Source organism: Uloborus diversus, chromosome 2 (assembly GCF_026930045.1).
Source record: "Uloborus diversus isolate 005 chromosome 2, Udiv.v.3.1, whole genome shotgun sequence".
NCBI lineage: Eukaryota > Metazoa > Arthropoda > Arachnida > Araneae > Uloboridae > Uloborus > Uloborus diversus.
Genome location: NC_072732.1, coordinates 47,170,403 through 47,188,779, shown reverse-complemented (window position 1 = coordinate 47,188,779; position 18,377 = coordinate 47,170,403). Strand labels below are relative to the sequence as shown.

Here is an 18,377-nt window from a genome sequence, read left to right as displayed (position 1 = left end):
CTGAAACAAAACTAAGCAAAAATGATTGCACAAATTGGAAGCATGAACAATAGTAAACTGTACAAAAATAGTTACACAATTGGCAAAAATCAAACACTTTCAAATAAATATTGTTTAATCGAGCTGTCTTGACTGAATTAAAATTAAACAACAAATATTTATATTCAATTTAGAATCAAAAGTTTCATTGAGTCACCATTTAAGATACACCTGAAGTGGAGTAGTTTTTTTTAGTAAGTGTCTTAAAATAGTTGTCAGAGTACAAAAACTAAGCTTCATTACTTTATACATTACAAAATAATCATAAGATTCAAACAATTAGCAGCATATGAGATTGAAAGTGAATACAGTGAACTTTGATTTTTCATTTACTGCATGAAAAAATACCAGTGATTATAAATGGCGAAATAACTTGTATCTAAGGTTAATAAAAAAAAATAAATAAATAAAATAAATAAATAAAAAAAAGATTTGCAAAGAAAAAGTAAAATTCATTAGATATTAAGTGAAAATATCTCTGCAAATTTATGGCTTTTAAATACAATGCTTCCTTTGTAAAGTCAAATTTGAATGCATCAACAAAACTAAAAATTGCAAAAAAAAAAAAAAAAATCAATAAAGGATAAAATAATGAATGAAGACTATGTAGGCAACTCCAAATTCAAAAATTGAAGGATTGTCAGTTACATGTTTTACTTAATTTGCCGCTTTCTAATGAGTAAATCTGTAAATGAGAAATGATGGTAGAAATGTTACAATAAAATTTATATAAATGCTTGACCTGCAAATATATATTGAGCAGCAGGCCAATGTAAACATTTCTGTCATTGGCTTGTTCCACTTTCACGCAAGATCACACCTTTTGAGAGTAAAAGAACACATTTCAGTCAATGAGGTTTGAAATTTTGTTTAAAAGGCACCAGATTTACCATTCAGAAGGGATGAATTGAGAAGCAAGTTTTTGCCCTTCCTTTGGCTTTCAATTGTGAAAAACTGGAAGAAACAGATCACACTAATTTCTCATCTTTGTTCAAGTCTTGATACCTATCTTCAAGTTTCTTGAGATCTTTTTTTATCCTTAAGGCAGCAATTCTAGCTCCAGGATTCTTATTCCAGCTTTCTTGAATGATTTTACTCATTCCTTGCATGAACTGTGCAACAAGTTAAATTGAAAATTAAATACAATTCAAAAAAAAAAATCTTGTCAAATAAATTATTACTTGCTGCAAGGTAAAATCAAATTATGCTTGTGTTATTTCAGAATAATAATATAAATTTGAGTAACAAAATATATAGCATTTTATTATAAGAACAGGGTGTCTTTCTTTTTTTTATAAATTCTTTGACATTTAGTTGAGGAAAAAAAAAGTACTAAAAGTTAACACTTTGATATTTCTCAAAGGCAAACAATAGAAAGCACGTTAATGCATCTAGCTATGCATATTTAATATTTGGAAGCACATGGGAGCGGCATTTCTACATATATAAACCAGGGGCGGATCTAGACTATGGATTTGGGAAGGGAATTTTTTTAGCAGTTTATGTTTATGGGGGAGGGGATGAAATTAGTCATTTAACAAATTAACCATAAAAATTGAGTTTTACAACTTATCCTCTGCAACTTAACGCTTCTTATAAAAACATTTTGCCTTTAAAAATTTTGCAAGAATAATTTTCAGAAAATAAATTAAAAAACTGTTATTTTCATTGTTATATTTATATTTTAATCCTAAAATTTTCACCAACTGATAAAGGGGGGTTTGGGGGTTCTCCCTCTGAAATTTTTTGAAATTATAGCTCTAAGAACGCAGTTTTAGACGGCTTCTGATAATGCTACAGGGAAGAAAGGTTCTTGGGGCTTTCTGCAAAATTTTTTAGAAATTGAAGTTTTAAAAACACGATTAAATGCAATATTTGTTGACGGTAAGGTAAGAGATGGGACTTTTGGGGCTGCCCCGGATCTTTTTTTTTTGTAGAATAGATCTAAATTGATCACCCCTCCACCCAATCTTTCAAATTGAAGTTTCTAAAACGCAGGTACAGACTAACTTTGCTGATGTTATGAGCAGTGGGGTTCTTGGGCTCTTACCGAAAAATGTTTCGAAATTGAAATCATAGGAAACGAAGTTTTTAAGCGATATTCAGTGACGAAGGATTTAAATGCTCTCCCCCTTAAAATTTTTCATAATTGTAATTTTTTCATTTTTAGATTTTCTACAAGAGTATTCAGGCCCTTGTTCAGAATTTTTTTTAAATTGACCTCTTAAAAACGTGACTGTAGACCATGTTTGGTAACGTTAGGGTTTGGGCAATTTTTCAAATTTTAAGCTCCAAAAAGCAATATTAAACGATTTTGGATGTTTTTAGAATGCAAGGTGTTAGGTAGTTTTCCCCTGCACTTTTTTCGAAATTCAATTTTCTGCTATTTTCTAATTGCTTTTCCTGGAGGTTTTCTACAAGTTCTATAAAATCGAAGAATTTTACTGCAATGAGTTGTGAAAATTTTTGGTATATATGGGATTTGGGGGGGGGGGGTATTCCCTCAGTTCCCCTCCATGGATCTGCTCCTGCTGTTGTTTAATTGCTTTTCCTGATGCCTTAGTTCACGTTCTAAAAAATGGGACAAAATTTCTGTACTCCTGTTTTCTAAACTGTTTTAGGCACACTTGGGATTTTTTTTTGAGGGTGCGCGGGGAGGGGGGGGGGGATAACGACATTCCCACAGTTCTCCTATTTGAATCTGCTTTGCAATTCTTTCCTCGCTTTTCCTGGCGCCTTTCTTGAAGTTCAAGTTTTAAAAAACAGAAGAAATGTGCTGTATTCTGTTCTGAAAATTTTTTGGTACACTTGTTTCTTCTTTTTTTTTTTTTGGCGGGGGGGGGGGGGGAACGTTCCCTCAGTTCCCCTCCCGTGGTTCCGCGCCTGATATAAACACATATATATCACACTAATGAGCAAGTTGAAATTCTCCAGATTAAAAAAAAATCCTTGATTTTGTTCAACGCATTGAAGTTCCCTGATAATTTCCTGTTTCAAAGTTTGTTGCTTGTCTTGAAGAAAATACTTTTGAAGAGCTTGCTTTGTTTTTGGGAAGTTATGTTGGGGAGAATTTCTAATCTAATAATATCTCCCCAATGTTTCTTTGATACTAGCAGAGTGAGTTCGGAAATAAGACTAACAAACTATTTCTAACTTTCATGAAGTTTATTTAAACAATAATGTAAATAGTTAAAACACGCTGTAAATGATAAAAATAAATACTAAGGACATAATCTCTCCACATGCTACTTTTGCATGAGATAACTAATACAATAATGCAAACTGCATGACTATTGACTAAAAACTTCGATGAAGTAAACCCATTGGGAAATAAGCTAACTCCAGCTCATCATTTCCTATAAAGGGCGAACGGCACGAACAAGCAAGTTTGAATACCGATCGAGTGACCGCCTACAATGACGAGATGATCAAAGAGAGAAAGAACTAAAGCCGCGAGCAGTTTAAATATCCCCCCGGGTCATTAGCATATCAGAGTCACGTGAACGGACACTCATCACTGCTATGGGGAAGCACACGTGCCATCAGATTCCCTCTAGAAGCTTTCGCGTGACGTCATCCACTACGGAGTTCCTGCCACAGGTGGACGAAAGTGAAACAAACATTCGGTCGATTCGAACAATGTGAATGAGTGCTGATAAGAATCTTTTACCCCAGTCATGCAGAATGATTGGTAATACATTATAAGTAAGGAAAAACATTCTTTTACTATTGGTGTTGTGAGGTGATGAGATAGGTTTATTTACTGTTGTTATTAACAGGCATTTATGCCTAACAAGTTAAGATTGATGAAGAAAACAAATATAAATGAATTATAATAGCATTAAAACTATGTTATGAAATTTCGGTCTTACAATACTGGACAATTTAGAGAAAATGCATAAAATACTTCATTATCAAATGGCTGGTTTTAAGTCTTTGACAAATATAAATTTAACAACAATGGTGCTGCTGTTGGCAACTTAAATCGCTTAACCCTCTGTGGTGCGAGTCTATACAATTTTTCAAATACAGTAAAACCTCGCTATAACGATATTTTGGGGACCAAAGAAATATATTGTTGTAGAGGGATATATTGTTATATCGAGGGCCTATATATTTTGATAATACAATAGTTTTTTTTTATTTAAATGTTATAGTATATGCATTACCTAGGTGTAAATGTTTTTATATATAGTATATTTGTAATACATTTATTGGCAAGGTGTTAATTATGATTAAATATTACTATCAATTGAAATAAATTCCGAAAATAAGCTCGTAAACATACCTCAAATCCGTTTTTATTGAAAAAAAATCCAATATTTTTGTTTGTTTGGCCGCTTTTTTGACTGTTAAGTCAACCAACAAGGTATACATTGAGTCCAAAGCACGAAAATGATCCTCATTTGTGGATGGAAGACTTGAAAAAAATGTCCGCAGAGATTTGACTGATTGAAGTGCTTCCTGGGTCGACAATAAGGATTGTGATGGACTCGTATTATCATCATCATCATCTTCTTCTTCCTCCTCATCGTCTTCTTCTCCACTACGTTCCATCTCACCAGTAATTTCAGAGAGAATTTCTTCATCAGTAACTCCTGCGAAAACAGTAAGATCGTCATCCGCTGTCAAATAATCATCCACGTTCACTCCATATTTTTTGCCCGTTTTTTCCTCGAGTTGGGACACAGATGTTTGGAGATTCAAAACTATTTCCTCAACATATAAAATATCACAGTCTGAGGAATTTTCATCACAATCAGATAACATTTTATCTTCTAAGACACCTAAATCGGCCTTTTTCCAACAATTCAGAATGGTTTTCTCTGTTACTGCCCACCAACTTCCAGCAATAAAGTCACATGCGTCCTTAACATTTACAGCTTTAAAAGGGTCTTCCACTTTATTTTCAATCTCCAGAAGTATCGATTCTACCAAACGTTTCCTATAGTATCCTTTAAAACATTTAATTATGCCCATGTCGAGTGGCTGCAATATGGAAGTGCAGTTGGCCGGAAAAAAAACAATTTAAACGCATTGTAGTTTTGGAATTGAGGTGTGAGCGGAGCAATTATCAATCAACAATGCAATTTTTTTCTTCCTCTTCTTCATTTCCTTATCTAACTTCAGCAACCATTCAGAAAAGAATTTAGACGTCATCCAAGCCTTTTTATTGGCTTTATATTCCACAGGAAGACTTCTCACATTCTTGAAGCACCTTGGCTTCAAAGATTTGCCGATAACAAGAGGTTGAATTTTATGTGTTCCTGTACTATTGGCACACAGAAGAACAGTCAATCTTTGTTTTGATTTCTTCCCGCCGTGACACTTTTCACCCTTAAACGCCAATGTTCTATCAGGGAGGAGTTGAAAAAACAGCCCAGCTTCATCAGCGTTATAAATGTCTTCTGGTGCATACTTTTGAAGAATTTCTTTCATCTTCTCTTGTCTCCAGGCCTTTGCCTCATTCATCGGAGCAGATTTTTTCTCTCCGTGAATTTCCTGGAAAGTGATTCCGTGGCGATCCCGAAAACGCATTAGCCAACCATTGCTAGCTTTAAAAGTTTCGTTCCCTAGCATTGCTGCATATTTCCGTGCTTGTGCACATAACAAGGGTCCATTTATTGGGATATTTGTTGCCCTCATCTCTTGAAACCACTTCAGGACGGCAGCATCAATCTTTTCATTAGTCGCGACTTTTAGTCGTTTTCGCTTGGGATTAACTGAATTTGATCTCACAGCATCTTCAATATGTTTCCTCTTCTTGAGGAACGTTGCAACTGTAGATTGAGATAATCCATATTTCTTAGCTGCATCAACCTGCTTCATTCCATCATCAATATCGATGATGACGTTGAGTTTATCTTGAAATGAAATTTGCTTTCTCCCTGCCATCTTAGGGAAAAATACACTAGTGAATAAAATCAAATCTTCCGTTTTCGTCGATCATGTGACAGTGATGACGTAATCAGATGGGAATGTTACACCTTTTCGGATCATCTTCATTTGCCACTCACTCAAAAAAAAAAAAAAAAAATTGAACATTTTCTGTTTTTTTATTTGGCAAGCATTTTTAGATGTTTAGTTCCCCTCTCCATGTGCATGTTTTCTTTTCCCAAAAAAGAAAAAAAAAAAAACACTGTGGTTTAAACAAAATAAAAGAACAATCTCAGGGGGGGGGGAGGAAGGATGGTTTCAGCTCTTTATTCCTTTGGTCTAGACGCCTTTTTATACAAGGGCGCCTTTTCTTTTTGTTCATATGTGTTGCAAAAGAAATTTATACGATTGTACTGCTTTTTTATTTATTTTGGAAGGTGCATTTTTGTTTTGGCTTGTGAAAATAAACTATCTCCAGCGCGACGCCATTTTGGAAACGCATTGTTTATAATGTAGCGCGAAACTTAGAGCTAACCATTTTTAAAGAAAAAATAAAGTTTTAAGTTTTTTTTTTTTTGAAAATAGGAGGGGTTACTTTCAGGATTTTACTGTACTTGAAAACCAAATTATCGTAATAAAGAGGGGTTGAAAACTTAAAAAAACATCGCTTTACAGGGGTTTATTGCTGTAGAGAATATCGCAATATTGAGAGGAGGATAACATTAATTCCTATGCGAGTTCACCGGGACCACGAAATATTATCGTTGTAGAGGGATTTATCGTTGTATCGGATAGCGTTGTAGCGAGGTTTTACTGTATAATGAAAAAACACTATGAATGGGTGTAATTATATAGACAGATTTTGCAAAAAATTTTTTTTACCTCTATTTATTTACACCACCACTTAGGGCAGGAAAAAAATGTGTTTATCCATTCAAAAATAAATTTAAATGTTTTACAGAAATTCAATTGAATACTTGGAAAAATGAAGAAAAATGGTTGCCTGTTTTAAAGCAAATTAAAAGTTTTAAAATCTTATGAAAATTCCCCTTTTAGGATTCAAAAATTGAGAGATTTGAAGAATTTGACCGAGCAGAAAAAGATTTTTGGACAGCTGCCATTATTGGTTGTTAACGAGAACAAAATACTACCTCTGCAGCAATTTTTGTGACTTTAAAAAGAGATTAAAAAAAAATCAAATTGGTGTGGGTCAGGGTTGCCAGACCTCCCGGAATTAAGGGACAGTTCAGTGTTTTGAAAAATTGTCCTGCGTCCTGAGGAACTTCCATACGGGATGGCTAAAGTCCTGTATTCTAGCTGATAACAACATTTTACAGAATGAGACATTTTCAGGGAAAAAATAAACAAAAAATGTGAAATAATGAGCAATAAGAAAATCATGTGGCAACAAACAAAAAAATTGTTTTCGTTTCGATTTGTATGTTTCAGTTTTGGCAGCAGACCATGAGGAGCCAAATGGTTGCTTCTTTGCTCCATTGACTAATATTGGAAATATATCTCTGCGCATGCGTGTGCACCATCATTTGCAATGAAAACGATCTTTATACCTTGCTAGGCGACATTTTCTGGTGTTTAATGCTTCGTTGGGATTGAATTTACAGCGACGTCTCAAAAATAAGCACCCCCCCCCTTTCACTTTTAAAAGCCTGCCCGGTATTAACTGTTCGTAAATCTGGCAACCCTGGTGTGGGTGTCCTTTTATGTGACCACTGCGACGGAGAGGGTATAGAAGGTAATTAGTACATGCACTATACTGCCGTGCTAAGCACAGATGTGGTATCTGCAGTATAGCTCAAAATGAGAAATCGACGATTAAAGTTTTACAACTCATTTCTTTGATTCATGACTTAATTAAATGCTCAACTTGCGGTAGTTGTTCCGTAAATAACTTATCTAAAAAGCGTAAGAGAGTATTTTTTAATAAATGTAGTTACGACAAATTTTCTTTTGAAAACCTTTTCATATACTAAGCTATTTTCACCGTAAGTGACAATTACTAAGCATTTTTAGGGGTATCTGCAAAGATACGACAAAAATAGCTTAGTAAAACGTGCTCAAGGTATCATTAAATAATACTGAAAACATCTGCTTTCTTTGGAGTTAGCTGTTTCGCTTTATTTTATTAATACAAATCTAACAGAATCTACCTTCTGAAAGATACCATTTTCAAAACTCCGGACAATTAAGACTGTAATCCATTACAATTTTCTGTTCTATATATTAAAAGAATGTGTTTTTTATAATGTTTTATTTTCTAGATTCATTTTTACCGAGCATTTTTGACAGCAGACGATACTTAAATAAAAATATTACTGGCCGTAGAATGAAATTCGTTTCTTTTTTTTTTTGCATGAAAGAATTAGATATGAATATTTTACATGCATTTCATTTTTAGAATTTACATTTTAAATAAACATTTGAACAGAAAAAGCTGAATATTTACTTTAACAATTATGCAAAGTTGTATTAATTTTTATTATCAACCTGTATCAACTATTCAACGGTAAACTAATTTTTATTTCTGTGTTAAAATAAACTGCTACATTATTAAATATGCTGCTTTACCAAGGTATAAAAGTCGTATCTACAAAAAATACTAAGGAAAAAAGTGGTAACTGCGCAGATACCACTTTAAAGGCTTAGTATTTGTCACTTACGTTCAAATTGCCTTAGCAAACTCTGCAAACTGTGCAGTTACGACTTTTTTCCTAAATCTTTTTTTTAATATTTCGCGTTCACAAATCGCCAAAAAACTTGAGATTTAGGTAAATTAAATTACTAACGACCACCTGGTGACAATAACTCAATTTTGATAAAATGTGCAGATACCACATCTGTGCTTAGCACGGCAGTATACCAGACAGCCCAGTCATCACATCCAGAGACTGCAGTTTCATTCATATTAGTCATTCATATTATCATCAATCTGGATTAGTGAATAACTGAGCTGGAGGTAGATGTCATCTCATTGAAGCTGAGAGCACAAACAAACTGGTAGATAAAGGAAATCTACCCAGCAAGTGTCTGCAGCATGGTGCTGTTCTACTTGTGAGTTCTAATAAGAGCAAAAATACAGTCTCTGAATGTAATAACCAAGCTGTCTGGTACATTGCATTCAGTTCTGCCATGGGTTTAGAGGCAGTAACTTACTGCTAAGGTAATTGGTGTCACAAAAATAAAACATATCACATTTACATTACATATTATTAGAATAGCTTAGAGTTTGGACGGGGAAACACCCACAAAGAGCAATACATGTTTTGAAAGGAAGAACACATTTAGGAAGAAGTGTTTAAAATATTTCAGAGCGAATGCATAAATTGTACTAACTTCACAACTGCTCCAATGCTTGGGAATAGTTGGCCTTATTTGATCTACACAGACTACTTTTCTCATGTCTTCAAAACTAGGATTTGTAGGTACATATTCATAATATGGAAGCTGATATTCTTCTACGATGCCTAAAATAAAAGTAATCCGAAGAAAGTTGCTATTAATATTAAATATTCACATAAACACCGTTATAGGATCACATCTTGTGTCATTTAAAACCAGTCATAAATACAATTAATAATTTTAATAACATAATAAAATAAAAAATGATAAAGTAACATTTTTAACCCCCAAATAATTTTAAACATAATTCTACCAAACATGAATTACAATGAAACTTAAGAAACTGAAAAGAAAAACAAAGCAATTAATGTTCTACTGCTTAATGCTTTAATGTTCAAAAAAATTAAATACAAATACAAAAGTGACAACCAGCAATGCTCATAGCAAGTGGGAAAAAATATATAGGAGTTTGATAGCAAAATATATAAGAGTTTAAAAGAAAAAATATAGGAGTTTGGTAGAAAAATATATAGGAATTTCGAAAAAGTATAGCATCTAGTATGTTTGGAGCACTGCATAAAAAGAGCACCAGTATACAATTCTATTTTGCCTGAAGTTATGGCAATGTGAAGAGTCACAGATGTGAGAGCAAATGAATTTTTGTACCCACGGTCGCTTATATGAAATATGATATGACAATTTTGATTCTTTTTAAACCTGGAATTCTACATACAATTTCAGAAATCTTTATTAAATTTTTGGTCAAACAAGATATAATTAGAAGTATACCGCTCACTCTCAAACTTGTCAATTCTATTCAACTCAAGATATCATTCTCTGATTATTTAAAGAATTTAATCACAAAACAGTATGAAAAAGCAATTACAAAATTCAGATTTTAACTTACAAACTTCCAAAAAATGCATCTCTTATTGATTGTTAAAATTAGGTAATAATTTATTTGGACATTTTTTTTTCAATGTCATAAATCTACCCACAGTCCTCGATATTGATACCTCATTGTTTCAATGCTAATACTAACACTGAACAGTGTCTCCATGTCTCTTTCGTCTCACTGGTTTTGTTGGACATATCATGAGACAATCGTTACAAACAGTGCGTAACACTCTACCTCCCCTTTGTTTCACTATTTACAGAAAAAAAACTTATTTTACTAAACGGAGTCAAAGAAAAAAAAAACTGCACTAATACATCACGTTTGTGAGAAATGGTCAGTCTTATACGCTTGATTTATTTAAGCGGCATGTTTGATTCAAATATTCTGCAATTTTTTAATGTTGAAACTGCATTTCGTTTTGTTTTTGAGAAATTGATTCATTAAAGTGGCTGATTCAATTACCTGTCGCTTACTCTAACGGCATTATCCATAACTTACAGTTAATGTGTGTAAATATATGTACATACATGTATAAAGGGTGAATTAAATCTGCGAAACGAAAGGGTGTGTTAGAAAGGCCCAAGTGGAGCATAGAACCATCCATAATCCTCTGCATTTTGTAACGGTAACCGAGTAAATAGAAAAAAATGAGCTAAAAAAAAAAACGAATTTCTGAGATGATGATAGATTTCTGAAATTCTTGGAAAAACACAAAATAAATACATATTTGAAAAAAGCAGACAAAATCCTATAAAACGATTTTTTTCTTTGAGCTAGTTTCTCTTTTCAGCAAGCTACAAGCTTTGAAACATTTGAAGTTCTCAAAGTTGAGCTGGTACCAAATCTGTACATGGCATTTTAAAAAATAAAAGCTTTCAAAATCTTTACAGCAGTACACTTAAAGTTAACATGTTATACTATTAAAATCACAAAGTAAACTCATTAAAAAAACAGGGATGCCACGGAAGTTCAAAAATGAAATTCCCTGACATTTCCAGGTGACTTTAAGAAGAATTCCAGGTTATCGATGTCCACCTTCATTTTGCAACATTAATATATACATCTCAAATTGATAAAACTTACCATTTTCAAACTTTACTAACAATGCTTATCAAATTTAATTTACTCAAGATGAAATACTCAAAAATATGTACTATAGGGTGGTCCCAAAAAACTTTTTTTCAGCTTGAATCCAAGACACCCTTTACTTTTTTTATACTTACTAATAGTATTATGCAGTAAAAGTTTTAGATTCTTACTCAAATTTTATGAGAATGCTCAATGACCTCTTAATTAACATTAGCCGTAGCATAAAAAAAGGTCAAATTTAGAAACTAATTTCCCGAGCAGTTTTTTTTTTTGTAAATAATTATTTTATTGCAATATACAGTAAAACCTCTCTTAACGGACACCCCTCAAGTGCAGACACCCCTCTTATACGGACATTTTTTAATTCTCCGATTCCAATGCAAATAACTTTATTAAATCCCTGTCCTGCAGATACTCCTCTATTGTGGACAAAAAAATGTGTCCTGTTAGTGTCCGCATTAGAGGGGTTTTACTGTATATGCATATTACAAGTGTATATTATAATATGTAGCATTGTTTTTTCAGTTCAATGTACTTTTTAAACCTCCCTCCCCATACGTATGAAGTTTGTGGGAGGGGGTTGAGCAGCTTCTTTCACTTGATATAGGAAGCTAAAATTCTTCCAGTATATTACTATCCACGAGTCTAAAAACATTGAGTGGTGTCCTGTTATCTAGGAGAAACTTTTTCTTTACATGTATTTCTGAACCACCCTAATGTACTAAGAAAAGGAAACAAATCACTGTAATAAAGAATTAACGTAAATGTAGTATGTCTTCTTTTCAATCGCAAGGAGCCACTGCCTTACATCAAGAGAAATAACGGCCAAATAAACAATTGTGATATGTCAAAAAATCAGTAATCCAACGTCAGAAAGCACAAATATTGCAGACACGTGTTTCGGTGTTACAAGGAACACCTTTCTCAATGCAAAGAAATGTGAGCTTCTGGATGAAAAGTCATCCCTTTTCTCGGATGACTTTTCATCCAGAAGCTCACATTTCTTTGCATTGAAAAAGGTGTTCCTTGTAACACCGAAACACGTGTCTGCAATATTTTGCAATATTTGTGCTTTCTGACGTTGGATTACTGATTTTTTGAATTTTCAGCACAAAGGTATTTATTCGTTATTTAATTGTGATATCTGTATCACAAAAAAAAAAAGTTAACTGCAAATAGTCTGAACTAAAAACTTATGAAACCTAAACCTCATCAATTATTGCCTTTCACCCATCCAGTCCAGTACATTCACTGGGCTTTTAGACTTTGGCCTGTAGAAAAATCATGCATCTTTTATCTCTACATATTTCCCCTATTTGTTGCTCCCCCACCCCTAATATTTCTGAACTTCTTTGCACTTATTTATTTTTATCCTCTTTTTTTCTGTTTTTTTAATATTTTTTATTTACCTATCTATTTATTTTTGATTATTATTGTTTTAAAAGAAAAGTTCTGCACTCCGCCAATGAAATACACACACACACAAAATAAAAAAATAAAGTAAAATGAAATAAATAATTTAAATAAAAACAATCAATAAATGAATTCAAATAAATAGAAAATAAAAAAATCCCCCCAAAAATTTTGATGTCGCAACTTGCACCATAATCCCCCCTGTGGGCACCCCTGAAAGTAAAAGTTTGAGCAATGAACACAGAACTCTGATGTGCAGATTTTTTTAAAAAATTGGATTACTTTTATTTTGAAAGAAAGAAGAGCATTGAAACAGTCATTAAAGATCACTACCAAAATACAAAAAGATTAGCGATACTCCTGCAAAAAAGAAATTTTCTAAATTTAAAATGTGCTGCATACTCAAAACAGTAATAACTTCAGAACTGCTGATGCAAAAAAGCAGCATTTAGACAGAGCCCACACCTTCTGGGCATGTCAGCCAACTGCTATAGCGCTGCCAAAGCCAGAGAGTTGATAAAAAGAACTGCAGGGGGAAGGAGAAAGTCAGAACCAAACAAGGTTGAAAGGAATTATTTGAAATCATATAGCGCTGCTTGCCACCACACTAACAAAGAATGATTGGAAAATAAAAGAATTCCCGACATTTATGTTATTTTTCATTTTCCCTGACAATTCCAGGTTTTACCGGTGCGAGGCAACCCTGAGAAAAAGAATTAATTGAAAATAAGTAAAAAGTTACAAGTAAAGTCATCTATGTTTTGTATGTTTCATAAGAATAATTAAACAGAAGTTTAGTACATATGACAACATTAAAGATGCAAGAGTGCACAGTGCAGGGGAGAAAGAAAAAAAAAGGATCAAAGTTTTTTTAAATTTTTGGTTAGTATTTAACATCCAACAAAAGAAAAAGGAGAATATCTGACAAATTGTGAAAATATAGGAGGACTATGAGCCCTGAACCAGCAACCGGCTCTGGGTCCAGTTGAGCTGGTCCTGTCATATTATCAATTAATAATGAAGATCCGGCAAACTTAAACTATTAACCCCAGTGCAAGTAAAGGCTGCTTCTGGCAAACTTTTCGAAATACATTCGGACCCCGATTTAACGAATTCATTGGGACCGAAACTTTTATACGTTAAATCGGGGTTATTCGTAATATCGGGGTGCGAAAAAAAAAAAAATTACACTTTTTTAATCTGGAAGCCCTAATAAACAACTGCACAAAAATATCCATAATTAAACAGTGTGCACTCTTTATTCTGCATTCCGCGGCTTATTACACACTAATTAATTTGAAATTTGATTGCACTGAGTAATAGATTTTGATAATTTCCTTGATACTACTGACTCAAAATAGTTCTCTTTCGACTTCATGGAGAGAAAGAAAAATACTGCGTCATTTACAACCTTCTGCATGAGACATGTTTTTAGTTCATGTAAAGCATTAGAAAAAGTAACAGTTTTAATGATAGTTTCATTATCGCTTTCTGCATAAGAATCACTATTCTTTGGTTGCTCTTGCCCGTCAAACATTGCTGATTCCAAGAAAAGTCTTTTTCTGCTTCGGACAGTACAGATATATCATTTGGAAAACAATACAATACAGTCGACTCCCTCTACAATGCGATCCGACTTACGTGAAATGGCTATAACGTGATTTTTTTCACCAGTAAAGAATTTTAAGCTTAACGAGAATTCCTCACCCGCAATGCAAAAATCTTCGGTGGGGAATCGTAGTGTGTAAGTATTGGCTTTGTAATTGGCTACTGTAATTTTTTTTTCGTGAACAGACCATCACTTTCGCATCACTGAGAGTGGAAGTTCCCACACCGTACTAGTCTGAACATTGCTTATACAAATAACTCCTTATTTTCCACTATTTTTTTCGTTCTAAATGAGAAAGTTGATGAAATGTAATGACACCTAAGAGTTCTGTTTCATCTAAAGTTTGTGAAGATAGAAAGAAAAAGAGAAAGTTTTTGACAATTAAAGGAAAGCTAAAGCTTCTCAATGCAAAAGCTTCTTGAAAAGCTGAATCTCAACTAAAAAATGCGCCGAAGGTAGCACGACAATTACGTACGAGTGAATCTTCCATATTCCATACATACAATTAAAAATCAAGAAAAGGAAACCCATAAAGATTTACCGAGTAATATCTTAGTAAAATGCAAAATTTATGAAAATGGAAGCTGCTCTTGTATTGTGAATTAATGAAACCAGGAAGAGGGGTGTTGCCATAGATGGCTACGTTATAAAAGAATTAGTGAAGCAACTGTTTAAAAATATATTAGAATAACGGTTTGATCACGAAGCATAAATCATTATCATCTTCACTTTTTTAAGTTACGAATATCATTACTGGATCAACTGTACAGTACAACTGCAGTGCATTTGTTTTTTCTGTACGCACAAACGTTACTGTATATTGTACGCACCGTTCACTGGTTTATGTCTTTCTTCCCCATTGATCATTGATTTTGTAAATCGCAGCAGTATTAATGTTGAATAAAGGTTTTTTTTTCTTTTTTTTAAAATATAAGTAACCATTCAGTTCTTTATGTAAGAAACAGTAATGTATAGTTAAGAACTGGTTTTTAACAGTTGGGGGGTGTTTACAAGTGTCTAAAATAATTGGGTACGTTTATAAAAGTTTTTACAAATACCCTTTTCTACAACGAGAAATTTCGACTTACGCGAGGGGACTTGGAGCGCATCCCTTGGGTAAGTCGGGACTCGAATATATTTCCTAACTCAAACTAACGAATTTTACCTACAATCCCGTTGAGGAAATAACTTTTTTGATTGCAAGTTTAGATTAAGATTTGAAAAGCTTACCCCTGGTTTTGCCATCTGAGCAGAAATTTAGCACATACCCGTCCTCTACTTTAATAAACTTAAACAACTAATGCCCCTTTGCTCAATCAAGATTATACATATTAAGCATTCTACACCTAGAATCCTGATCTAAATTAGAAAACCCATTTACTATCCTTATAGCCCTCCTTATGAACACATCTCCCAAAAAATTGATATCTTTCTTAAGCTAAGAAGACCAAAACTGAACAACATATTCAAAATGAAGTCTTACCAAACTTTAGTATAAAGGTAGAGGAACTTCTTTAGAATTTTATGAACTAGACACAAAAGGCTGGGGCGCTATTACCCCAAGAGCAAAATGCCCCCCCTCCCATGTACCTTGATGACATAGAATGAGAGCCCCTCCCCCAAAAGAGAAAAATCCCCCTGAAAACAGCCCCCAGTGGTGCCAAGTGTTTGAGCTATCATCCCCCCCCCCCAGTGAGTACACTGCTTAAATAAAAAAATTATCAAAAACATATAAAAATTGATAAAAACTCCCAGAATGAAAACAAAAATGCATAAGATATTGATGAACATATTTACAGAATTCAAGACAACACATTTCAAATGCTATTAAGGAATTCAAAGACTCAAAAATTCTTAATAATACAGCTTACCATTTACTATGCACCTCCTAGCTATTTCCCAAAGAACAAGAGCAAAAGAATAAATATCTGATCTTTTGTAAGCTTCAAATTGTGAGGGATCAAGGGTTGCATCTAAAACTTCAGGTGCCATATATCTTCTAGTACCAACTCTCGTGTTTGTACCTAAATCCAACTCATTGGATTCACTAAAAAAAAGAGCAATAATGAGATTTTTCAAAAATGAAAAGATTAAATTGAAAGATTGTTATCAAAAAAAGTAATAGCTTCAAGCATTAGATAAGTATAAATAAAACACTAAACTCACTATTCAGTAAATTACCGCCCAATAGCCAGGGCTAAAGCAGAAATACATGAAAAACACCGCCAGCTCAGTCATTTCCAGCCGAGGACTGCAGTTTCGTGCTCCGCAAGCAGCTTTTTTTTTGTGCAATCTTCGAATTGAACCGAACCATTGCTTCGGTCACTCGTCTGGTCAGTGCTAACTCTGTATTAGCCACCTATTTTTTGGCACTCTTGGCTTCCTTAAGAGGTTTTCCACCTCCAGTTCAGTCACTTTCCTATGCCGGACTGATGAGTGCTAATAAGCACGAAAGTGCAGTCCTCCGCTGGAAATGACTGAGCTGGCGGTGTTTTTCATGTACTAAACTCACTGTTACAACATATTACAGAGTTCAAAGGTGAAGTTCTGTAGCTGCACCTATTTATGCCTTTGGGGACAAATAATTTGACTGTGGTATAAAATTATTCCTCTCAGTATCTAGATCTGTTTTTGTACCTACATGTTTAATTGAGTTGTACAAAAAAGAAAAGTATGTTTCCAGTAGTATGAAAAAATATAGTGTTTGCAAAAAAAAAAAACCCCACAGCTTTTATTGAATTAAAATGTGCACACAAATATTTACCTTGCATAAAATAAATACAGTCATCTCTCACTTGTACACGACTGAAGGGGAGAACAAATGTTCATGCACAAGTGAGATTTGCTCGTAAGTGAAAAATCCGAAAGTAAGCTAAACACAAAAAGTTAACAACAGTTACACTAATACTAATAGTACACTACTAATACTAATAAATAAATACGCACATAATTTGTTTAGGTATTGTAATTTAAGAATGTAAAAATTCAAAGTTGTCAGTTATATTTTCTTTACAAAAAAGTCATCAGTAAGGGTTCGTTTTTGTTCATGGGAACTGTCAATGAGAGTCTTTTCGATTGCAAAAGAGTTTTTTCTCTTCTGGAATCAAATTGAAAATAATCCTGCTCAGTTTCTAATACTTCAATGCTGTTGTGTGGGTTGGGAGAACTTTTGCCATATCTCTTTCATCATCTTCCATATCTTCTTTGCTGCCGCCAATTCAAATCACAATATCGCTGATATCCCACATCTCAGTTATAATTAAGGGTTTGTGTTCATCCACGAATTCGGAGAAAGTACACATTTCAATAGAATAGTTCCAATCGCCCAAAAGAAAAAAGTTACCGTATTACCCGCATTATCCGGCATGCCGGGAAAAAGTGAGGTTGACCAGCATGCCGGGAAATTCGAATTTTCCGGCATGCCGGATAATTTGAGGTTTAAACAAAACAAAAGTAAATTTCCCCTATCAGTTTCAATCAGAAAGAAAACCACTGAAAGGGAAAAAATAAATCCCGAAAGTAACAAAATGGGTATTGCATATAATATGTTCTTGTTATTTATGGTAGGTCATTATTAATGGATTTAATTGTATGCGAATAAAGTAATAAATTCAGTAGCAATCATCGTTGCTGTGATTTCTTTATATTTTTTAAATAAATTATTTTAGGTTCTTTTAGAGAGGTAAGTTAATTTTTTCGTTATTGAATAGCTATGGTAAATTCTTTAGCACTGGTTTAGGGGCGGTAACTTACTGCTTAAACATTTGCTTTCTTTTAATTTAATTTTTATAAAATTGTTCATTATTAAACATAATTTTCTTGTTAAAATAACAAACAGGGTTCATACCCTTTGGGGAGAAAAAAAATTCAAGCACTTTTCAAGGCAATGTAAGAAATGTGTACTAAAAATATTGTATGCCGATTTCATTTAATGCAAACATATAAATAATAAGTAATAATATAAAAAACTAAAGGAAAACAAAATTGCCTTTTCTACAACCAGATACTCTTTGATAAAAAAGATGTACTGTGTCGAAAGTTTCCCTGCATATGTCTGAAAAGCTTGGTCATAAAAGAGGAGTAGGTCCCATGAGG

General features: G+C 33.5%; 2 protein-coding genes across 2 annotated transcripts in view; both read right to left on the bottom strand.

Annotated features, from left to right (window-relative positions):
• Nucleotides 1-906: 906 nt before the first annotated feature.
• LOC129217013 (bone morphogenetic protein receptor type-1B-like) overlaps nt 907-18,377 on the bottom strand; it is a 44,534-nt gene continuing 27,063 nt past the window's right edge. The window contains exons 9-11 of the mRNA XM_054851244.1: nt 16,154-16,329; nt 9,268-9,398; nt 907-1,151 (exon numbers count right to left, since the gene is read on the bottom strand). Coding sequence (XP_054707219.1) covers nt 1,008-1,151; nt 9,268-9,398; nt 16,154-16,329 — 451 coding nt within the window. The 3' untranslated portion in view covers nt 907-1,007. The remainder of the gene's footprint in view (nt 1,152-9,267; nt 9,399-16,153; nt 16,330-18,377) is intronic.
• Nucleotides 5,164-5,934, bottom strand: LOC129217014 (tigger transposable element-derived protein 6-like). The gene is given in 2 exon segments (XM_054851245.1): nt 5,164-5,414; nt 5,416-5,934. Coding segments are annotated over 2 exon segments (600 nt in total). The 3' UTR covers nt 5,164-5,333.